At 36.1% G+C, this 26,331-nt stretch overlaps 1 protein-coding gene across 16 annotated transcripts in view; it reads right to left on the minus strand.

The window, feature by feature from the left end:
• The window catches only part of KLHL32 (kelch like family member 32), a 124,315-nt gene that overhangs the window by 65,324 nt on the left and 32,660 nt on the right, over positions 1-26,331 (minus strand). For all 16 annotated transcript variants that reach the window (XM_080586469.1, XM_080586473.1, XM_080586470.1 and 13 more), the window contains one exon: positions 5,512-5,619. In XM_080586469.1, the coding sequence (XP_080442595.1) occupies positions 5,512-5,619 (108 nt within the window). The remainder of the gene's footprint in view (positions 1-5,511; positions 5,620-26,331) is intronic.

Raw genomic sequence — 26,331 nt, forward strand, 5'->3', positions numbered from 1 at the left:
TTTTTGACTTCTAAGTATCAAATTTATATTTTTGGCTTTGAAATCACATTGAAAACTATGTGATATAAATAAACATTTACTGTAAGACACAGTCCCACTGCAGATATATTTTTCTAAGACCTTGGCATGTTGTGCCTGGTAGAAAAGAACAAGGATATTTGTAGTCACCAGGCAGTTTAATTGAACCCTAAAATTCATTATTTTTTTTTTCCAAAAGGCAACCAGTAGAACTGCAACACACAGGAGGCCACTTACCCAGGAAAATCACCCACTCACAACACTGCTTTGCAACATACCTCATCCACAAGGGAGCTAGAAAGGATTAGCAGAATAAGAGGTGCTAAGATATTGACAGCCATCTCCCCTCCGTCTTAACTGAAAATGGCAAATAAAATACTGGCTAATCACTAGAAAAGCTGTCACTATCAAAGGAGGGAGATTCTGATGAGAGATGAAAGCCATGATTCTATGAAGGAATCAAAGCAATTGTCAGGAGAAACAGTTGTACTTACAAATATTTATATGTACTATTTCTTTACTACCGAGAACACCTTTCACTCTTCCACATTTCCTGTTAAAGGATAAACCTAGCTGAAGTATTTAAGAAAAAAAAAAAAAACACCAGAAAAAAACGTCAAAACCAAAAAACAATTTCACAAAGGAGCTATAAGATAATACTTTAACTAACTGTAGGTTCATGTGTATGAATTTGAAAAAAAAAATCACCAGATGGTACTCCTATGAATTCATGAAACCTGATTAGTAAAGTGATATAGTGATATGGCTGTTACACAACCACATATTCAATTTTCTGTTGGTGGTAGTGGTGGGTTTTTTCTTCTTCCTCTTTTTTTTTCTTTTTAAAGTGAATACAAGTTGGTAAATAAAGCCATTAAATAAAAAGAACTTATGTAGATAATGTGTTAAAGTAATTGAGAGCAACCCAAGCACATAAAATATCTGAAAACAACACGAAGTTCTACATTTGTAACTAGAATGATATATTGATATCACCTTTAATAAAGACTGCTTCTATGTTAACATTTGGTGAGTAAAAGAAAATTTGCTGCTGTTGTTTTTGTTTTTTTTTTTAATATGTAAGTAACAAAAACATGAAGTCACAAAAGTAAGTTAAGAGTTTAAAGACTATTTTCAAATTATTATAAATGCAACTTTGTATGTGAATTTCAAGAAATGGAAACATTTCAACATTCTGTAGAAAGACTTGAAGGCTGCACTAATCTTGGGCTATCTAAGAAGATACCACAACACAAGGAACACCAAAATTTGTTTTTGGAGAAATAACCGAACATAAAACAGCCCTTATACTAGGGCTACCTCTCTGATTCCTTCTTTTCTCCTTTGGTAATTTGAATAATTTTATAACTTCAGGGAGACAACTTACTTTTTATTAATACAAAAGCAAAATGTGATGGTTTAGAAAACGAAAACGGACAACTGCCAGTTAGAAAATAGGAACTGGTCAGGAGAACTATGTATTAAGCCCATTGAGCTGCTGGTTTCCCACATGGCTTTTGGAAAGTTATTTACATCAGAGAATGAAATGATTTTTGAAGAAATAAAGTAAGGTCAGTGATTACTTGATTTTGTAATGTATTTTGAGGTCCTCAAACACAACTCTACCTAAATGCAAAATATAATTTATTACCATAGATTAACGACAGATGATAGAATTTAATTACAAAGAAGAGAGATCCGAGTCTGCAGAGCATTTCGGTATACATAGAACTCCAACTGTGTATTTGTATTTTTGTTGAATTAGGATCACAATCACCTACTGCAAATTAAAGCCACTGTTCTCATGTGGTTCTTCTTTCTTGAAACTATACTACTGCACCTGTCAGATGACTCAAATGATGGTGTCACTTAAATAAAACATTAAAAAAAATGTAGTTTGCTGGACCTGAATATGAGGAGGAATGCAAGAGTCCCATCTAAAATGAGGAGCCTCAGAATTTCACTTTAAGCCACGTATTCAGTCCTACTGGACTTATACTTCCTAAGACTCTGTTTTCAGCACTGAAACTTTTCAGAGGCCCAGAGATGGTCTTCTGATCAAAAGCAGCTTTTCTTGTAATGACGAGTGATTCACCATCCAGCTGAAATGGCTTAATCGTGGGTTATCCCATTCCTCCATGTCTGATTATGCCTCTTGGTAAAAGAAGAGTTAAAGCTCAAAAACAAAAACAAGAAAAAAGTCAAAAAGAGCAGACAACAGTGCCCATAATCCTTTAACCCAGTGGTTAAGGCTCTTACTTAGAAGGAATTATGAATTCCAAGCCCTGCCCCAAGAACTATTTCCTTATATTAATATCTAAAATATTTCTGTCTTGATTGTATCTCATCTACCTCCATTCCAACACACATCTGATACTTGCAGAATGCCTCTGTGAGAAGGAAGGGTGAACAATCCAATTACTGACATTGCTGCCACTTTGAAGTATGAGAGAATGACCCTAAAGCCCTTTTATGAAGAAAGGAGAGAGACAACTACAAAAGGGAAAGAGCTGTATCACTGAACTGTGAATATGTGGAGTACATGGTAAAATGCCTGATCCAATAGGGAAGGTATTTAAGGCACATTTTATTTCAAACTTCAGTATGTCTTCATTTTTCAGCTTCACCCAAAAACACTGAAGGAACTATCCATTAGACTACATTACAGTCAATCAGAAAAGTTTTCTTATTTTCAGACAATGTAGATTCAACTCCTTCTAAGAAAAAGGGGGAAAATAAACCCCATTCTTTCATTAGGACACTACAGACATGGCAGTAAGAGCACCAAAAAATGATCAAGATCCTGTATTAGGAAGGACAGTTAGGACAGTGACACGTAATTCCAAAAGAAAAATCATGCCTGCAAATCCTGACAAGAATCTGGAATTTCATCTTTGTAGGCATTGGATTTGGGCACTGTGGATTTGGAAGAGAAAACAAATCAGATTTGAGGTTCCTCTCTCTCTTGATGCAGAAAACAAGAAACCTTAGCATCCTCAAATTCATTATGGAATAAGAAACCATTAGCTGCATATCACAACACTCACTCACTAAATTCAACTTTTGCCTTGATCTTTTGCTATCACATATAACACTCTGGGAAGAGCCTGTCAAAGGGGCAATACCCCTCCAAATAAGCCTGCTGTATGCCTGTTTTAAGTAGATTGTCTGCTGAACAGCTGAGTAAGAAGAAAGGTCACTTTTGCCAAAGATTTCATTATTAGAGAACTACTGAGAGTCTAGCTGCACAGAACAAGCTAATGAAATTGTATCCGTTTTTTGTCTCAACTTTACTCTTGAGAAAAAGCAGATACAGCAACATCGCATTCTGCTACTATTCCTTTTGTGAGTTTTTATGCATTTCTATATCAACATTTCTTTGTTGTTATATGATAAGGAATCATAGTAATGCATTAATTCGGTTGGAATTCTTATATTATTTAAATTTAACTTCAGTCGTATTACAATCTTTTCTTCTATTGAAAAATCAATTTTCCCTTAAAAGCAAAAGATTTACAACAGTTATTACAATAAAGCACTGTCTGCCTCAGTACACAGGACGATAACATCAGTAATTTAAGTCCACAGTCACATTTCAAATAAAAAAAAATAATGCAAGGATATAAGAGATGGATATCAGATTGCAATATCACGCTAAAAATTAAATTTCTTAACTTTGATAATTTTAAACAACTATAGGCATCAAATATTGCTATCATGCAATATTGAATATTTCCACCAGATGTCTCCAATACACTGTTTTATACAGATTACATTTCAGTTAAAACACATTCAAACTGAATGCAGATTTAGCAAAATACTAAGGATCAAGGATAGAAGGCACATATTATTTACTAGGCAGCCGAGGATACTATCCCAGCAGCAAGGTGGGGTGGACTGTTGGCTTAAAGAAAACAAATCTGTCCTTTTGTGGTTCCCAACGTATTTTACACAGGTTTACTTAAGTTTCAATTTCGCCGAACAGCAGGGGAGCATACCTCTATTCACAGCAGACAGAAATGGTCAGATACAAGTCCATTACAACCCATCTTTTTAAAATTGGCTTTAGAAAGTGTATTTTGAATACTTCCATTTAGCAATAAGACTTCTCTTTTCAGAATAATAGGCCCATACTCTTGAATGACTTTGAGCATGGTACAGGTGCTCAACAGCACAGGAAACATTCACCTTTCAAAACTTTCAAGTGAGAGAACACAAAACATACAGATGACAAGCCATACACTGATACCTTCAGCCAATTCAGTAACATGGTACAGTATCTTTCTGTTTTTCTCTCTCTGTCTTTCTTTCACTCTCTTTTTAATATCAAAGGGAAAGATTTGAATAAGCTGTGTTTTCCATAAAAGCAGAAACACAAGAATTTCAAGGGTTAATCTCTAAGGCCAATTGTAAACTATTAACTGTTTTGTGGCAATACATATAAATCCCTTATTTCTATTTAATTCCCTATGAAAAAAAAAAAAAGGTCCGATACTCATACCGTAGTACAACCCATAATTAAATAATATAATAATATTAATATTATTATTATATAATATATATTATACATTATATATATAATATATTATAATATAATGATAATATGGAATAATTAGATATGGATTTAAGCTTTTCTTTTCAAATTTAACATATTCAATTATTTTAGCAATAATTCCAGAAATCGTGTGTTTATCTAGAGCGTTAAAAATGCACAGCAAAAACAATGCATCTCCAAGCTGGGCGTAAGAAGTTCTCAACTCACTGAACTGAGATGGCATCATATAGCAGTGCTGACCAGGTATACTGTGCATTGGCATGGCAGGAAACATACATGTTTTCTTTGTGCTGTTTTGTTTTGTATCATTGTGGAGAGGGCAACAGGGGTGGGAATAGGAGCATCATTCCACATTCTCCAATTCTCCAAAGTTTTTTTTTGACTTATACACTAGTAACATGCTATCATAAAACATGAAAAAAAAAAAAAAAGTGTATTACCTGTAAGCGTTTACAAAGACTTGGACTGCATCTGCCCAAAAAGTAAAATACTACGTTTTCCCTCAATTATAATTTTTCAAGCACAGCAATGGTTTATAAATATTTATTTTTAGAAAAGCACCTAGTGTGTTTTTCCTCCCATATTTAGCAGATAGATCAACTTACGTTAATTTTTATGAACAACCAGACCACCATAAAAGGGGCATAGGAGTCCTGTATGGTTCACTGCCTAGATACAATGCACATAAACAGTATATTTATTAGATAATCCCTCTTACGGGGAGAGAGGGGGACCACCAACCACCACCCCAGCCACCCCCACACCACCATACAGACACACAGACACAGCAGTATATCCAAAATAAGATCTGTTAAACCAAAAGACCTTGTACTGGGCAGTGTGAATAATAATCATTTATAGTAGTTCTTTAAGGGTGATCTGTTATTATTGCAAATTGTTTTAACTTCTCTCTCTCAGTTTGAAGAACTGTACAGTACCTGTCCAGTATATGCAAAGTCCAGGGCTTGTTTTAAACCTAGGCTTGTGACACCATGCAAATTCACCTCATCAGCTTCACTTTCAACCATGCAGAGACTGAACATTGCCTAGGAAAAGAAAAGAAATGTTATTAAGAATTAAAAATAACCCCAGTGAAGGTCCAGGAAGAACAGGACTCATTTTTCCATCTTCGCTAACTCCTGTATTTCCTTGGAAAAGAATTCTAAATAGCAACTGACTTGTGAGTTAGAGTGAGATCTATAACAAGCGTTCAATACTTCCCCATAGCAATCAATATTGCAAAAGAGTCCTTTTCTCAATAAAGAAATACAGAAACTTGTTCTGAAAAAAAATGAAACAAATCACTTGGGCCCATGAATATATACTTCCTAAGTAATTTAGGTGAAATCAATGGGAACAGTCACACAATAAAGTATTGTTCAATAAAAATAACAAAAAAATGGACTTAGGAAAAAAATCCCTACAAACACCACTAGAACTAAAAACTATTATTATGAATAGTATCAGTATATATAGGAAGGACAATAAGCCATACACAATTACTTGTATGGGACAAAGAGGCAATTAACACATCTTTTTTTAAATAATGCTCTCCAAGTATCACCTCAGACTGGAATGTGAACAATATAATACTCAAGTTATTGAAAGAGGAGTAAGGATGTAGGTTTAGGTGACTGCATCTCCAACTTCCCTTTACTTTTTATTCACCCAGTTTCTCAGACCACATTAATCTTCCCATAAAACCTACACCGAGGACTAGTACGGGTTATATTGGACTTACCTACAAGTAACGATGAGAAAGGTAGCTGTCCCTTCATCCAGTCTTACTTTCCAGGACATCAGCCTTCAGTGCCTCCCTGCACTGAAGCAACCCTACTCAGCCTCTGGATCCCTGTAGGAATCTTTTTCTTCCCGTCCCTGTTAAGTTTAAATTCCCATCTTTACCCCGTGCTCTTCCCTGCCAGCCTGCACTCCTGTTGCATGTCCCTAATTATCACTCCTTCCCTCCTCTTGTCACTCCCATTCCACAGTCCAATGCTCTTCCAAAAGTGCAACCTTTACTTCTGCTACTCTCCCACACATTTAACAAGATACACCATTCTCAGTCTTTTGACAGTAAACTGTGAACAAATAAATTAAACAGTTCTACCATCTGTCATTGCTAGAGTCTAAACTTAGCCCCAGTCGGTTTTGTGTAAAGCTGTTAAAACTCCTACATAGGCTAGCAAACTTTACCTTGGAGAACTCCACTAAAGGAGCACTTGCTATGAATTATATACGTTCATCTACTTTTGTGGCTACTCTAGCTGATACCTGCAGAAGCTGAGGCAGTCAACAAGCACACTGGATTTCGTATATGCAACCTATCCACCAAGCACTGCTGAGTTTAAAGTTAAAAATAAGCCCTATCCTCTCCAACAGTTTATCACACGGCATTCACATAGACTCAGGCAGCTTCTTTCAAGAACTGAGAGTTTCTTGCAAATAAGCTATTTCTTCTGAAAGTGTTAGCCTTTTCATCATTAAAATACCATAATTTGACATAAATCTGTTGCCTGGAAGTCAGCCAGGATAAGCATTTTTGACATTTATCGCATGGCCAGTCCTTGTCTTTTTGCAGTTCTCATTGAAATACAGTGATAACAGGGCTCCTTCCAGAAATGTCAAATAGTTTAAAAGGTTTATCACACTAATGTAAGACACAGCCGTGAAACAGACCTAGATGTATACATGAAAAAAATATATATAACAAGTTCAGACGTTTTCCTAATTCCTTTAAAAATGTAATCATGGTTAGACATTTCATTGTCATTAGATGTATCAAGTGAAGTCTAATAGCTACTGTGAGGCTTCAGGGCTTGCCAGGAGCTGCAAGAAACCCATCAACCATCTGCTCCTTGTAAAAGCAGACCTCCAGTTTTCGTCTGGAAGAGAGAACTTGAGGCCAAAATGCAGCACCAGTTGACAACTAGCCACGCAACAAACATGGGCAAAGCCCTGCCCTGCATCCGAGACCCTTAAACACTTTTTGGGATGCAGTGCCTTCCAGCATATCTGAAAATAATGCTTCATTTGCATTTGTTAATTGCATAGAGACAATGCCAATAGCCGTCAGTTTCATCCAAAGACATCCTCTGCATACTGGACAGGCTCAATGGAAAAATAAAGAAAATACTGATTTACTAATGCTTATCCCCAGGGTTTTGGAAAGAGCTACAGCAAATCAGATATAAATGCAAGCCTACTCTGAATATAGCTACTGGACACCTTCCTAGTTCTCAAGTTGAGCCAACGAGGCTTGATCCAAGGTTTTTAGTCAAACAACTACAACTAAACAAAAACAAACAAACAAACACAACAACAACAAAAAACAATGTCCTAACTAAAAGCCAGAATGTGTCACGTACACTTCTGAACTAGAAATTTAAGACATATCAATCACTTCTTGGATGCTGCTCCAAGCTTTGATGTTATAGCTCAAGTCAAGGGCTTACAACTAACTGTTCCAGTGTGCCTCTTCCAGTTCAACTTCCACCTTATTTCTGTGGGACAAATAAGCTTCAATCTTTTTTTTATAGAGTGTAACCTTGTAACTCTCTCCCATTACAAATTTCTCCCTTGCACTAAACCCGGGTTGCTGCTCTTTGAACAACAGGGGTTATGTTTATGTTCATCAGTAGTGTGCTACAATGGAGTGGATTCGTAGAACAAAGAAGTTCCTTCCAAGAACCTAAGTTCATGCCAAATGTGTTTTTTTGATTGCTTACGTCAGATTAACCATTGTCTGTACCCACCAGCACCTGTAGCATGATGGTTTAGTTTCATCCAAAAGTAATTAACAGGGACAATAAAAAAAAACACTTTACAAGTGAATTTCTGGTCCAGGTTAATATGCTGATATGATTATATCCAGAAGCACAGCTTTTCAAGGTCTTAACTCCCATTTCCATTGTATTTAAGGGTTCAAATTTAAGATATAAAAAACTATGCCCGAGGAGCTCTTTCTGAAGTTCAGTACTTGAGATATTCTTCTGGTTAAGATGTTCTTCCAGTTCACATTTAATTGTCTGTATGTTCAAATTTGCACCCACTCTGGATTATTTATCATGTATGTCTATGCTGCTGTTGGAGCTACTAATATCACATACTTGAGTGTTGAAAAAGATATTATTTGTAAACACATTCTGTTAAGTCTATGACCTGTGATGTGGCACCAGCTATCCAGAGACTGTATGTAATACGTTGTCAGCACAGTTGATAGGTATTTTTTCTGTTTATTTTCTGCTTGGCGTCACTGGGGATGCTTGGTGAATGTTGTGAGATAGAAACATTTCTAACACTTAAACTTGTTACACTTTGAGTAGGGAAAAATTTCAGTGGCCAATGGGAAGGGCTGCATATCTATTTCCTAAATTATCTGTTACAATATGGTAAAATGGAGTAACTACAGAATTTCCTACAATATTAGGCATAAACAGATTCACTGTTGGGCATAACTATCACAGCATAAATCATGCTCTCACCAAAAAGGATAAACTTCACATAGTAAAGTGACTTTAAATCACAGTATATGACAACCAGAAGTGCAATGCAAGACTTGAGACAAAAAAAAAAATAAAAATCACACCAGATACCTAAAAGAGGAATATTTAATGTCATTTTACCTACACTAAGCCTTTCAAAAGTATTTGTTAAGCACGAGCATGTTACCAGTAGTTTTGTGTTGTGTTACTACTCACAACTGTCATGGTTAGGAGTTCTGATATTTTTCATTAAAATATGGGTTTTTCCATAAAAAAATAGAATGTTTTCTAAGCACCACACCAATGAACAACTATTTTCTTATAGTCAGATTTATACACTCCATATGCTTTGATGTATTATCAATGTGTCCTTAAACTTTTGAATGTACAGTTACAGAGTATATCCTGCCTTGGAGAAATCAGGGAAAGTGTTTAAATTCTTGCACAAGAGTGAATTTACACTACCGCTAATAATGCTGTACCAAACATTTCATGCATCAGCTGTTGCTAATTCTATTAAGTAGCAATATGACCAGTTAGCACAGAGAAGTGTTGCGGCAGGTCATGTTTTGATTTAATCTGTGTGTAAGACAAAAGCAATGGCAACAATACATAGTTTAAAAAAGTTAATGAATGTTAAATAATGTGAAGTACACAAGCTAGATCCTGTATGTCAGCATACATCTGGACTGGAACTAGAAGAAAAAAAAAATCATTCACATTTATTTTTGCTAAGATATATTCCAAAATTCAGAAATATCTTGAGCTTTTAAGAGCTTCAGAATACTCTTCTTCTAAGAATGCCTTTTGCACTGATGCCATTGAAAGTGAAAAAATTGTGTCACTGTATGCATAGGTACTTCCCTCGCTATGAAAACAAACTTGTCATCTCAGATATTCATTACTAAATACACTTTTTTGGATAATACTCCTTTGTCACACCAACTCCTGAATAAAGAGGGTAAAGTCTAACAACACCACCTGCCTACACAGCTCTCATGGGGTGGATTTGCACACCTTCATTACAACCAGATTCTTCATGCAGTGCCTGCAGAAAGCCTGCAAATGCCTGCAAGGTACAAGGTGCCGCATGCTCTGCTTTCTCTGGCTGTACTACAGCAATTGCCTGAACATGGGAACCATCTAAAGAGCATCGTTACTTCATAAAGTTTCTATTCTGATCAAAGACTGAATGTCTCACAATGGGATAAGCTTTCAGGTACAGAGGAACACTTACATGAATCTCATCTGTAGACAAGGAATCACTTCAGTGATGAACTAATACAGGTTTTCATTGTAGTCTTACTAGATTAACATTTACAAACTATTCTACAGTACCACAACGATTCTAGCACAGTCCTTACGCGTGGCATATTACTACGCCTAAACTAGTGAACTCAAGGGGATGTCACAGGGACCGAGGTGTAATCGCCCACCGTGCCTCACGAACACGGCCTTCGGCGCGGCTCTGGCCCCTGCCAGCCAGAGCCCTCTGAGGCAATGCCCAGGCCTCAGTCCACGCAGTACCTCAAGCCGTGGCTGTTCCAAAGGGATAAGGCCGAGATGTTTGCAGAGGGGAGGAGGTTTAGTCACAAGGACCTAAGCCACGCTGCACCAGTTGCATTTAGGGACAGAAAACAAGCCTTTATCCATCTAAAGTACTAGCGCAGGCAGAGTCTAATAGAGCCGCGTGCTATCAGAACTGTAGCTGCCAGTAAGCCACAGGGCTGCAGCTTTATGTGCCATCTGCTACACAGAGCTCATTTTCTCTCATGGCGACCCTCTAAGCATTCTCTGGCAGTTTTTGACATTCAGTAACATTTATTTTTCAGGGAGCAACGCCAAAGCATTTAACCGCAAGATAAGGTCTGCAATGGTCCTCAGACAGTCCACATTCGGCTGAACTGAATTAGCCACCAGGAAAGTAGTCTCCTACACAGGAGAACCGAACTCTGCTTGATGATCCTCAGTGTCCTTACCAGCAGGCAAATTTCCTTCTCAGCCTGACAGTTTAATCTGGCATGAAAAAATATCTGCTTGACCATTGGCAGAATTTGAGCTTAGAAACCCAGTCTTTAATTCAGGCTGCTGTACTTGATTGTTATGCTTTTAACTGTAGAAATACATTGGTCATTAAATTCTGGCTTAAGACTTCTCCAATACCTAGAGAATGAGTTATGGTTGGGCTGTCAAACTCAGATTTCAGATGCATCTCTGAAAATGCTCTGAAGTTCTCTGCACTTAAATAGATCCATCAGTCCTTCTTTTAATGCAAAGCTAGTAGCCTACTTTATTTTTCTTTCAGTTACATTAAAAACAAGGCAATAAGAAAAACATCTCAGGTAGTTGTACAAGTGACAGACAAGAAAAATAATGATATATAAAATCTTTAGACAAGTGCGTAATTCAAAATCAAACTTACCAGAAAAGTTACCAATTTTGGCTAAACATGAAATGTTAATTATTATAAGTTATTCATATAATTCAACAATGCTAATGTTTCATACTTTGCTCTAAAATACCTCTGCTTAGACAAAATAAAGCCTTCTTTGAAAATGCCTTTTTTCCTCCAAGATGGTCATGAGTGTGGGCAGCACCCAAATTGCCAATATGTCAACTGCAGTTCCCTTTTTTACAACAAAGACAACTGATTAGAGGACCCATCTTTTCTTCCAGTTCCTTTAAATCTACAGGTCTTGCTCTGATATCCAATCAGTCATTGAGAGAACATTGTGGAAAATAAAGTGATTGCTTAAATTCTGCTTTCTTTAGTCAAGATTTTAATGAACTAAATCCATTCCCCAAAAGAAAAGTGAAGATAATCCTCCTGCCATTCTGTGACAAGTGCTCTAGAATTCAGGGATCAGCATATACCCACCCAGTCACAAATGTCTCCACCTGAGCTCACATTTGTTTGAGATGCTGCAAACTAGGATGTAGCTAGCTACAAACTTCATTTCTGTGAAGCAGGCAGACGCTTCATTACCCATAAAAAGAGAAAGAGGGGAGGAAACAGCCCTCCATTCTTCTTCTAATCTAGGCCTGAAACAGAATCAGAGCTAGCGAACTTCTGAGAGGAAAATGAAAATGAAGAGCACAATCCTTGGATAAAAATAATCAAACTGTATTTGACAAAAGCAGCTCTCTGACTCTTGAAAATCTGACTTTGAAGATGCATAGCAAGTTGGTTGGCCTTTAATACACAGCACCTTGCAGTTTCACTGGTTTGCCCTCAGAAGCCAAAGGCACCTTTACGGAGCTGTTTACACAGAACACAAAATAAGACAAGAGCTTAACACTGAATGCAACACAACAACAGGTAAAGATGTGATCAGATCTGATGTAACTGGGCAGAACAGCCTGAGTAAATGATGCATAGCACAGTCATTGGTTCTAACTTCCCATGCTCAGCTTTTGCAGCTGCTTAGATTTTAAAAGCAAAATGCAAGATGGGTGTGAAACACCACCAAATCAGAATAATAATGTATACTTTTTTTAATTTAACTGTAATAAATTAGACAAAAAGTGTCTAGATTCATTGATTTTTTAATCAGTCATGCAGCTCTGCAACAACAGGTACAGACTCCTTCACAAAATACAACTTTAGGAATACAGAAACATGAAAAGAATATTAAAAATCCCCCAAATACAAATTGCTTGCTGTCAGAAAGAGTGAGGTACAAAATTGCTCCTTGCCTTCGAGTCACTTTCTTACTTACTCAGATGATCCATATCTGTGACAGTAATGAGCTTGTCCCCATTTGTACACATCAATCTTATAGCCTTGGCAGGCTTAGCAAGCAGTAAATCGTCAGAAAACAACTTAATCACGTTGTACAATATTTTACACAAGTAAACACTTTCAGTGAATTCCATGCAACCCAGTGTCCTTTTAAAGGACAGAAACAGAATTATAAAACACATACAGTCTCAGGAGACAAGTAAACAAATATAAAAAGAATAAATTGTTATACTTGAAAAGAATGGTGACCAAAATTTTAAGTGACTTACTACTAGTGACCTAGGTAGAAAAAAACTGGAATTCTTCAGCTTTTATAAGCTTTCTGATGGGAGTTTAATATATACATGCATGTACAATTTGAACACTGATACAAGTTCAAATAAATTACAGGAATATATTTGAAAGACATTGAAAACCATTAGGTGCTAATTTAAATCTGAAGAAAACTTGTTTAATATTTAAGAAGTGTTTAAAGGAAAGTAAAAATGTCATTAAATGAGCAATGATATGCTGTGTAAATACTGGATAGAAAGAAAATTGGTAAAATACTGGAAACTTGAGAGAATAGGAGAACAAATTGTCATTGAGGCCTGTAATAACAGTATGTAAAGATAGGCAGCTGTATAACAAAATTAAGTGAAAGTGTTTTGTGGATAATCAATAGATAGAAATAGATATGTTTAGACACCCATTTACATGACTTAGTGTGATGAAATATCTTACTATCCTTTTATATTGTGGAGCCCAGAACTACACTCAATATTCAAGGTGAGGCTGTATCAAGTATCCTTTCTACTCTGTAACTGTAGAGGAAGCCTAAACACTTAGCTTAGCCTAGATACCTAAAATAGGTGAAAACTTTAATCCTAAGTAATGGGTTGACTGAACTGAGGAATGAAAGCTGAAGAAACAGAAGTTAATTGCTTCCTTTCGTTATATTCATCTTTAGAATTTCTTCTGTTTTCTTAAGATGAGTATTTCTGGAATGAAAACTACAAACCATAACAGGAAGGAGAAACTGAAAAATGTTTGCACCTTTAAGTGTGTTTCATGTGACAAATTGTACGTATATAATTATACATAAAGAACCTGAGTTCTCTTTCACTTACCTGAATTTGTGTAAGTCATTTCTAGTTCAAAAGCCTTAGGGGTAAGTAGCTCTTTAAAAATAGTTGCAGACTGCCAATTATGACAGGCTGAATCCATACATAATGCCCTCCGTTTCCCTGCCTTGACCTTCTTATGCTTATCCCTTGTTTCAGCTACATCAGCCCCAACCAACTTTTGTGATACATTCCAAATGGGAGATGAGCAAACAAACATCTAAATTACTGCCTTCAAGAAATGCCCTGGCTCTTCCAGGAATAAAGTAAACTGTTCCATTGCATAACAATAACCTCTGAAATATCTCAAAGCTCCCTCAGCAAGAATGTGAAGTGACTGAAATCTTTATTTTTCTTTGATTCATCTCTAAAAGCAACTTAAAATAAACCTAAGCTTTCAAAAAAACAGAGTGAACTGAGCTAATCTACAGTAACCCAAAAAAAGAGTATTTCCATTCCACTTTGCTGTTCTCAAACATAGTTTTGATAACTATCAGCAGCCCTAGTCCTACGTCTACTACAACAGCTGAAGAACACTTGGATCCCCCCCACTAACACATAGCTCTGAACTGCACAAACTCTTGCTCAACCACGGTGTTATCAGTCAGGCAGCAAACACAGTAATCCCGGGATTCTTCAGAAACATCTGAATTAGAAGCTGCATTCCCAGGGTGTTCATAGGGTTTCAGCAAGTCCAGGCTTGCTTCACACAGCACAATACAAGTATCTCCCACTCAGCTTACCCTGTTATCTTTCATCCTTGACTCTAACTGGCAGTTAGAGCTTTTGCAACTGCGGTACCAGAGCCTGCCTTTACCTTCAGCTGTTGCTCTTGTGTCCAGAAATCTGACATATGCTCTACTGTAAAGGGTATACCTTCCTCACAATCACAACCAGATAGGGAGAGTGGAAAGTTGGCACAGAGTGAACTAGCATTCTTGTAGTTCCTTTCATTGCAACACACTCAAAAAAGATGAACACACAGGATGTCAAGATGAACTAGCAGCAAGTTAGCCTCTGTGCACATGAGCTTACTCATCTCTTAAGTACAGAGTACTCTGTTAAAAATAAGTAAATAAATAATTGCTCCTACTTTCCCTGAAAAATTATCAGCTATATTTTAAGAACTCTGGTCAAAAGTTACAGGAAAAAAAAATCCTACCATTCTTTGCATAAATTAAACCGTAAGCATGCCATCTTTATTACTGAACTCTACAGCTAAGATTCAAAATGAAACAAGCAGCTTATTTGGTAGTCATATTACCTCCATAACTAACTTCTTCCACCCAATTCAGAAATACATCTGAAGAAAATAAAAAAACTAATATGTAGTTGTTAGACCTGAAGAAAACAGGACAATTCTGAAAATGAGTGAACATCTATTCTGTCTTTCAAGCAAGCTAATTGGTAAACAACTATTATGAGTGTCATTGTCAAGGTTACCTATTTATCTTCTTGCACTGAATTTTTAAGGTAAGTAACACTATCCAATACTGGTTTACTGTTTTAAAAGAGCAGAATTATCATCTCAAATTTCTGCCTCCACAATTCCACAATGATATTGCTTGAGTTCTTCTTTAAAATATTTTAAAATAGATAGGCATTTTCAGTAAATGCAGTGCTTTATTCAGATTCACTTCCCACAACATATTCATTTACTTCTATGTTCATCTGTTTTACATCTTTTTCTTATCAGGAAATTGATTGTACTTCTCTGATGCATCATAAAAGCTATTAAGAAAGTAAACTAGCACTTAAGAGATCTTGAATCAATTTTCTACACTGCTCAGGGAACTCAGTTATGATGTGATACTTCAGTATTTTTTATTGCATGTGTAATTTTAAGTCTGTGGAATCTTACCAGCATCAATGGAACAATTTACAGTCTTAAATTCTTCCTGATTTGGTACCTAACCTTATCTTTATATGGGTTGCTCAAATTTGTAAATATCCAGTCCTGAGACACATCTGTTTGGACTATAAAGTCTGTCAGGCCAAAACTTTCTCCTTTGCAGTTTGTACTAAAAATATCACCTCAATGTTCGCGTAACAGTAATATTAAATAAATAACTCATAATCTTTTTAATCCCCTTTGTAGTATTAACCTTTAGTTGTTCTTAACTTCCATGTTCTAATTCTTCATTACATAAGCAATATTGTTTCTTCTTTGCTGTTTTTACCTATAATAATAAAAAAATCAGACTGAATAAACAAGAATCAAGGTACTACTTTGACAGATGACAGTCTGCATCAAATATTAACCACATTCTAGATATGTAACATACACTTATCTAAATAATCAATTTAATATGTAAATATTTCCTCACTGCATGTAAAAACATGGTTTGTTCTTCTCATAACTAACATGATAATTTTGTTTTGTTTTCCTCCCATTTTAAGCCTGTCTGTCCTAAATCAATCATAAGCCATGTCCTCTGGAGTCTCCTGCACACTGAAAAAACATATCCATCAATACCAACTACACGAAATATGATTAAGAGGCTTATTACATGATTCTTCTGAACAAGTTCTGTATAAACTCTCAGAGAAAATGTCACATAATGTCAATCATTGATAACTGAGCCTGCAGTAATACATCTGCTCAATGAAATCTATCTAAATATTGTTTTTTAAGCATTTGCCATTCAACTAAAATAAATCCTGTAAAATGAAAAGGTCAGCTCTCATTCCCAGTTTAAGGGACTATATGGTTAAAGAGATGAAAAGAAACACAGGAGAAACTGAACAATATACAATTTTATGCACAGTACCGAAGGCTTGCATTACTGTTAGCAAATTCCTTTGAACTTTTGCCATTTCTTTCAGTACATCAGTGTCAGACAGTGATATACAGCACCTAAGAGCATACCGAATCAATCATTTATGTTATGCACTTGTTGCATTGCACTTTTAATGCAGAGATACCACTTAGTAGCTTTAGAAACAAGTAAAATAAATGGAAGTAAAGAGCTGCACTGCTGTTTAGAAGAGCTAAGAATATGATTTGTGCACATTCGTTGGGAGCCACCCAGCAAGAGCAAAGTAATTTTCTTGACTGTAACAAGGCACAGGGTCTATTACTTTCAGTCAAAATAAACAACTAGAGAAGCATTTTCTTGCTAACAAGTTAAATTCTTGATTGAATATACATTAAATATAGTACATATTTTGATGATCATACTTTTAATAGCCAGTGTAACATGACTTCTCCAAACTTCTGTTTAAATGCACAAACATAATTTGAGATAGAAGTTAAAAGGACAGATCATTGCTTACTATTCCTGATGAATTGCTAATGATTTCATCACTAAAAAGGCCTATGTTCAAAAGTAGCCTAAGTTATGTTTCAGAAACAATAATTCTACAATTATGTGCAATCCCATATCATAATAATAATAAATAATAAATAATAATAATAATAAGTGAACTACCACAGCTACAGTACCCTTAGTTTCACTGTTGCAAAAGAAATGAGTCACTACAGGTGATTCTGAATGCCAAAATCACTTTCACTGTGGCAGAAGAAAGAAAACTGAATTGCAAGGACCATGCCATGCAATACATTGCAGAAATTTGCATTAACGTACAGCCTGTCCTAACAATAGTCACTCTTAAATAGGCCTGCCTTCTGGAATATAAAGAGAGCAGCATAACTAAAAACAGATATTTTTTTACAGCATCTCCAGTCAAGCACAGAGAAGTATGAGTCACATTTGCAAATTTTGGCTTAAATTGGTGTAATGCTTCCCAGTGAATGCATAAGCCTATTGTTCCTTTGATGATTTTAGCAAGTGATATCAAAACCAAGCTCAAAATAAAACTGGAATAAAAGTCAGCTCTTGAGCTAGCACTTTACCACAACACTTTTCATTCCAGGAGGCAAACCTTCTTTATATTTTTGGGGGGGGGGGGGGGGGGGGGGGCGGAGAAAGAAAAAGAGAAAGTGTTGACACCTTTAAGAAGGCTACTTTTAAAAGCAAACTCAACATAGCAAGACAAGAAGTTTCTCACCTCACGGTATGTAAGTCATAACTAAATAGTTGTATGGCAAAGTTTCATTTAGCAGAATTGCAATAACATAATCCTAGTTATTATAATTAGCTTCTAAGAAGCTAGTCATTATGTGACGTAAATGTCATTACACACTGAAATCCAAAGGTACCAACCAATAGTAAACTGCAACAATTATCTCCTATTCTGCAGCTTAACTGCAAAAGCATACTTGTTATGTGAGAAGCCTAACGCTGCAATTTGAAATGGTTCATTTTATGAAGGTTTGTGCCAGATACCTTTCATATCCAGCCCATTTTATGAAGGGTTGAACTAGAAACAGTTTATATCTTTCAAAAAATCTTGTTTTCCATTATGACTATAAAACTATTTTCCATAATGATCACAGTATAACTTTGCTAAAGTACCACACCTAATACCCACTGGTATCTTTATTAAGCTATTTGATACAAAGCCTAGAAAACAAAGCCAGCTCAATGACCAATTTTTTCTTTGGTTTTCCATATCCTTTTACTGAGAAAACCTACAACAGCAATTAAGCATCCGCTATTTGCTAAATAGAAGAAGAACGTCTTGACTAACCAAGTTTTTGCTAATATTACAGTCATTTCTCACAGTAACTTTCATCATCAGCTGAGCTCTGCCCTTGATCAGCTATCTCCTCTGGAACAAATGCCTCTACAAACTCATCTCTTCATTTTATTTTTAGTAGTCTACATTTGGCTGTTCTCATTTAATTTTTGACTTTTCCTTCACCTCTGACAAACAAAACCCCTCTAAAGTAACAAACCCCAATGATGCCAATTTAATTATTCCCAAAAATTCCACAGGCTTGATATCTACTCCTTTTGTGTTGAAATCAAATTCTGGAAGGGCAGGTACTTCAGTACCAGGTATGAGCGCTTCTAAAAACACAGATATTTTGTAAGGTATCTAAATATCTAGTAATATTGCTTTCAAATGAGCTTTACGTACAGTTGTTGCTTGCTTTTATAGCTGGTACTCTGTAAATCTTGGAAGACCACATTCTTATTTCATCCATGCTCCTTGCATACATGGAGCTGAGAATGCTCCACACAGCTGAAATGGTAAATGGTTTACTAGATTTTGAGTTTTGCGCACACATACACACACATGTAAAATTGCTTTTATACATGTAAAAGTAACAGCTATAGTCTACTGATGAAGAGAATGTTATACTGGGGTCTAACCATTACTTTTCCACAAAGCGTCAAAATCTTTTTTGTGAATCCGAAGTTCTTCAAAGGCCTTTAAAACAAAATATCCAAGAGAGGAAAGAAAAAGAGAGGTCTTTGCCTGGATAAAAGAGTGATTGAAGATGGGGAGGGGAAAATTAAAATAAAATAGAATAATAATAAAATAATAATAAAATAAATAAAGTAAAATAAAGTAAAGTAAAATAAAGTAAAGTAAAATAAAATAAAATAGCTGGCCAGTTTTTACAGGGGAATGATGATTCCAGTGGAGCACGTCAGTCTTGCATATTTAACATATCCAGAGACAATCTGGAAAAGGGTGAGACCAATACAGCTACAGCATCCGTTGAGACAAAGCTATTCCAATTAGTAAGGGCACAGGCAAAATGTGATAAACTGTGAAAGTATTGCATGAGATGAGTGATTGGGCTAAAATTCAATGTAGAGTGATCCACATGAGAAAAAACATCCTAAATTTGAAAGTGATGGTGTCCCTCCTGAACATTACAGCTCAAAAGAGAAGTCTTGCAGTATGAGAGTTTCTTTAAGGTGTCAGTTCAGTACGCAACGGTTAAAGAAAAAAAAAAGTTTTAAAAAGCAATCAAAAAACTTAAGACTTTTTTTTTTTTTAGTTGAGAGAGAACAAAACAGAAAACAACCCTGTGCCCAGGCAGAAGTCTATGCTTCGCCTAACACAAATCTCACGAAAGATATACTAGAGAAGATCCAAAGAATGACCAAGAATATGGAACGGCTTCCATTTGAGTAATATCTGAGAAAATTAGAAGCCTCCAAACTGAAAGAGAGATGATGATTGAGTGCCATGAGAAGAACACCTAGGAACTGACAGTTTGTTGTCTTTTCCAACAGAATAACCAGAGAAATGAAATGAAACTGGTAGAAATCAGATTCAGAACAAACAAAAAGTATTTCTTCACAATAATGAAGTGGTCGCTTGTCAGAGCACACAGTGGACAACATTTCTTGCACAGCCTCAATGGGAAACAGGGTAAAAGCTTGGATGAGACACTTTTTTAGGGTTACTGAACAGACAGAAATCACACCCTGCTCTGGAAATGCCCAAGCTAAGCACACATGGGATTTCTCAGGGACACATTAAGTTTAGCCCGTTCTTACTCTTTTTCTCCAGGCACCACAAACAGCTACTGCTAAAGCAAGTAGTCAACAATCGGACACAGTGGGCCATTCTTCATTCTCACCCAATGCTGCTAAGGGTATCTCTTTCTTTTGAGGCTTTACCTGTTAAACGGAGAGGCAGTTTAATTCATTGGTCACTTGCACACTAGGTCATCCAGTAAGACTGGATTGGGACTCAGCCTGGTTTTAGATGTCTAAGTTTGAATACAGGTTAACTTAGGCAGATTAACTTCTGCCAAAGATAAGCAACCAGCAGCATTTTACAGCATTTACCAACAACATAAAGCTGTTCAGGACACTCAAATATAGAGGTTCTACTGCTTAAATACAACCTTTTGTTAGATGAAGGCCTACAATGACAAGAATTCAACTAGCCAATACTGCATTTCAGGCTACTGAAATGAAGTTGTTAACAAGGTGCAAAAAATGGCACTGCTGACAATGAAGAAACTGATTTTTTTTAAAGTAAGATATTTCCTATAAAACTTCTAACAAGCATAATGTGCAATGTAAAAGGCAAAAGCATGTGTATTGTGATGGGCTTCTCCTTGTACAAATGAAGTGGAATGCATGAAACCCTGAAGAAGCATCCAAAAGAAAAACAGCTATTTTTATAGCTTTAAAACATCCTAAAACCACCTATGTACCCTTTGCGAGTGCAAGATATAGATCATGTTTTTAGTTCTTCAGCAGTCTTGCCTCTCTTTGGATACTTCTCACGGTATGTCAGTCCTACTCGCTGAACCTGGAAGTGACACACTGCCCAAGTAAATCACTCAGGTGGTTGGAGAAGAAGGGGTTTTCAGCTTTAGTACACCCACAGAATAACAGCATTAACTTCTCCTGTGGTTGTGTAGGAAGATACTAATGAGGACTGCAAAATATAGAAAGCGTCTATTGCATCCAACGGTTCTAAGATTTAAGACTTCACCAGCTTGCAGAGACTGAGAAGAAAATCTGTGTGAAACAGCTCCATGCCACAGCCCTGCTCCAGTAAGTTGGCTTTCCACTGGCAGGCACTTGCAGCAACACACAAGTTGCTGCAGAGCCCAGCCCAGCTTCAGAACTCTGCTATAAAAATGCTGAAAAATTAAAGTGAGGTAGCCTAGAGGAAGCAAAAGAGAAGATGGCAAAGAGAACTGGAAATTACAGCAACAAGGCTGCAATGACTCCTTCTCCTTTCTGCCCTGCTTTTAAATTGAGAAAACATATCAGTTGAATAGTTACCAACCACCACATGTTGCTATAACACTAATTTAATTAGAGATGGTGAGCTACAGTCTCCTAAGGCCTACCTCACTAACTGCAGAGTTGATTCTGCCACACTTACTCATGGTGCACTTACTGTACAGGGAATTCAAAAAAAGTAAAAATTAAGTGGATGACTCAGAGAGTAAGACATGATATTGTTTACCATTCAGAGCAGCAGAATTGCAATTAATTTATTTACACACTATGAGAATTGTGACAAACGTATTTACTGACAACATAACTGTGGGGTATTTGAAAATAGAATTTAGAAAATATTACAAATGTTTGTGATAGTACCCACACGGCCATGCTGTGGGAATTCTGTCTGCAGCAATGTAAAATTGCTTCAGAACTTCACAGAAGAAAGAAGCATTAATTGCAAAGATAAGGTTGAACTAAGTAAAATAACCCAGACACACCCCATTACCTTGTCCACTTTGATAGTAAATACAGTAAAATATTCATTTAGAAAGCCTTAAATCATTTGCAAACCACCTTCATGCACAGTTAAGAACTAAACAACAGTTTGTTCAGATAGAAAGGCCTTCAGACAGTAAGCCACTTCACACATGCCTGTGCTTCATTACTTCGAACGATTTGATTAAACTTAGTAAAGATGTTGATAACACATACTATTCCTATGGTATTATCATGCTACATTAAAAAAAAAAAAAAAGTTAGGTTTCAGCCTGTGTTGTCCTCATCAAGTCTGTATTAGATATAAGTTCAGGAGTTAGACAAAAATCATCTCTTAAATTAATAGATTTGGCTAGGAACTTTTAGTACTGTAAAACATTTTAGGGCTTTTTTGAGATGTTTTTTGTTGTTGTTTTGGGGACTGTGAATTCTATGTATCATAGCTCATATCTGAGAAGATAAAATTGAACAGAATCAACTTAAGCAGAATCTGTTCTTCAATTGCATTTCCTTCTTAGCATTACCTTGACAGTGATTGGTCTAACTTAGAACTTTGGGTTTCAAATTCATTAAAATACTACTCTTGGGTGCAAGTTACAGGCAGATAACAGACAAATAGGAATTTACTTCAAGTTAATTGCTAGTAAATATAACAGCAATATCCTTATGAAGGCTATAGTTTAAATGATTTGAGTTGAAGAGCCTACGGTAATTAAAAACAAGATGGCACATACATCATTTAGCAAAAGCGAAGATTTTATATGCTTGGGAAATTGAAAAAAAATAATTTAGAAACAAATTTAGATGCCACAGTGAATCTATGTGACTGAGATCTACCAAAGTTGTGTTAGGCAATTAAAACAGATGAAATACTTTAATTTCTCAAATACATTGTAATTTCCAACTGAGAAGATGAAATTAAACTGATCCCAGGAAAAGTTTAGACATAGAAATGTTTCCCAGCCTACTCAGGAAGCTTATAGTGAGAGTAACAGCCTCATTTAGCACAAAAGTCTCAGCAGTGAATAGATGTTACTAGAACAACAGAATTTATTTGGTCCAAATGCAAAGATCTAACATTTTTAAATGTTATCTGGGAGAAGGATTTCTAAATAAGCAACCGTTCCAGGTCGTAATAGCATGTCAGAACTAGAGGTCCTTACAGCTACCCCTAAAATGTGTTAGGGAGAGCCTTTTCGTCTTTATGACTTACGTAACAAGACCTTGGAAACTGTTTGCTTCATACAATCTTTCACACCTCAAGAATTTGTTTATAAAAATCAGTTCTCTAACCTTACGCAGAAATGATGCAACATATTACAAAATAAGAACAATCAGCACTGCTGTGTACACAGGAAGATATACTCTGTTGACAGAGAGGAAAGAGAACAGGAAAAATTCTGAAAATAAAATGCTTAAAAATCAACTGTGACAATTAAAAGTACGAAGACTGAAAACAAAATTAGTATCTATTAGGTTAATTTCAAAGAAAGATTCTCTTAAGAAGTGAATGTGCTCATTGTGGGGAAAAAAAATCAGTATATAATTGACATTTTAAAATCTATTCTAGTTAATTGATATAATCCTGTCAATCCAGATAACATGGAAAATGTACATCTGAGAAAAAAATAATCTAGTCCTATGACTATAAATCCACTCAAACGAAAAATAAGGAAGGAGAAAGGAGTTGTTCTGACTGGAAAACCAATGCATTTTGTACAAGAAAAGCTTGATGTTACATAATCACCTGCCAACACTGTAAATGCCTACTAACAAAGTCATGCAGTAACATTTCATTTTGCTCCCAGAGGGGAAAAAAGAAAAAAAAAATATCTTTTAATTGGAAATCACTTAGCTTGCTAGAGCTATCACAATTTACATATACTCAGTAACTAAACCTCCTTGTCTTACTGCAATAGACTGAGACAAACAGCAAATTGCAGCATGTCATACAGAAAACTTTGCCTATAATGCTGTTTGTTACTTAAGAAAATAATTCATAAAAATGTGTTTATTTACTATTCTTTACATGAATCTTTAAGGGTAAGAAACTGACTCCTGTGTTCCCTAGCTCATTTTGAAAGAAGAAGAGGTCCTTCAGTAGATGGTGTAAAGAAAGGAAATTGAAAATCCTAGTCCTCAAGTGCTTAAACTGTCAACTTTGTATTTTTTCTATGAAAAAAAAGGAAGAAAGTCATACACACAGAGTATTTTTGTATCTAAATGATACAAACTCCCAAATCAGATGTTATACTTAGGACAGGCAGTTGGACTCAATAACCCTTGTAAGTCCCTTCCTACTGAACTATTCTAATTTCTAATTTAAACACTCATGTTTCAGCACAGCTGAAACTACAAGACTAACTATACCAGCTGGAAGCCAGGATGGCACGCTGTTACCCCTGGTGCTGGTCAAAGCTCAGTATTTGATGAAGCTCAGGTCCCTGTCTTGTCTTAGAAAAGCAAATGAAGAATTTACCCTAGATTATAACCCCAAAGAAAAATTGATAATAAAAACCAATGTCTGACATTCACCACTCTTTTACATACAATGGCTCCAACTCTCATCCATTTGCAACGGGACACACAGTCATCCTGCTAAAGTGTTAAAGTTTCTGTTGCAGTAAAACAAGAAAATAAATGGCAATTTGAAAAGAAACATGCTGCTCGGCTGATTTGTTATTCTCATCAAGAAAGTACAATCTCAGCAGTAGCTCCATTTAAATCAAAATAGACAAAGAACATGTAGAAAACCGTATGCGGGATCTGTAGGAAGCAAATATCCCGTCTCTTGTACAAGCTGTTTTTAGAGAAGTGGCAAAAAAGAAAACAAAAATAAATATTCATGCTGACAGAGCCTTGAGTACAATTGGGCATACTTCTTGGGAATCTATGCGATCAGAAGAACTGGACGACAGCCACCCCAGAGAGAGCTGGGGGCAGGCTGGTATATTAATCAAATCTGTGAGCTACAGTAACCTGAAGCTACGAAAGGCAAGTTCTTTGTGTCACATTGATGTATAGCGTTGTCATCTCAGTTTTATTCACGTAACTCCAACATCTGATGTTCTCAGAATCCTATCCCCTGCAGTTCTGTGCTTACATGAAAAAGTCTCTCAAAAATTAGTGAAAGGTAAATATATCTTGGCAATGACTTCTGCACAGTTAGAAAGACCACAAGGTTCTTCCAACAATTCCTCCAAGAAAATCCAGGAAAACTAAGGGTAGAACTCACCTTATGTAATTTTAACAGCTAAATACGAAGCACTTAAGTCTAGTCTTTATGACCAGTGGAGAGAAATCTGGCACTTCCATATGGTGATTCATCTCATCCTAAATAAATCTTCTACCCTCCTTTATCATCCTCTGGAGATGTCTATTTCTCTTCCCTGACTCTAAATGAAAATTGCCGTCATTCTCCTATATCTTAGAATATGAATGCTTGGGTAGCTCAAATTAGACAAAATTTCCCTAGATATAAAAACATTTATAATCCCAGTTTAACTATTATTTTTTAATCAACCTGTGTTTTTTTTAATGATTACATACTATATTCCCGATTCTAGTCACTTTTTCACCATGTTTCTGCAGAATAAATCTAATAAATCAAATCTAATTTCTCAATTTTTAACAAAGCTTTTTGTCCATTAATAATAGAAATTGTTTGACTGATTTCATAAAGCAAGAGTTTCATATTTATAGCCAATACTTGAAGTTTGAAGAATATGTCCTACCAAATTATAACAGTTTGGGGGCAGATCAAATTACCAAATGCTGCATAAATCATTTGGTATTTTTAGTAGGAGAGATTTATGTAGCAATTATTAATCTGATCTACTATAAAGCTTTTTTTTTTCTTTGCCAAAAGGCATTAAGATTTCAATTTGCAGTAACCATTCAGCAAACAGCAAGTAACTCAATTGGAAGTGACAAGCTGAGTCACTGCGCCCCAAATCTCAAGGTCAATAAATAAGTGACTAAGGTAGAAGCTGTTCCTACCACACCACTTAAACACGGTACAGCTGCCCACTCTATGATGTTTCTGTACACTGAATACAAATAGCTCTGGAAGGAATGCATTTCACAGGTCTCAAGGAATCGTGTGGCACGCTTATTAAAATATTTCAGCTAAGCCAGAAGATCAGTCCTGCAGTATATCTACCACCAGCAGGTATATGTAGCACTCACTGGAGCTAGAGAGCTCCCAAATCCCTCTTTATCTTTGCACAGAAGTAAAGGGAAGGGGCAAAGGGAAAAAAACAGTGCTAAGCAATCTTTGTGGCAGCAGGCCAGGGCACCACGAAAAAGCAATATTAACAGCTACCACAGTCCAAAGTCTGCATGAGCAGAACACAGAAGCATGCAGACAAGCTCA

Source organism: Anser brachyrhynchus, assembly GCF_964034855.1.
Source record: "Anser brachyrhynchus genome assembly, chromosome: 3".
Lineage (NCBI taxonomy): Eukaryota > Metazoa > Chordata > Aves > Anseriformes > Anatidae > Anser > Anser brachyrhynchus.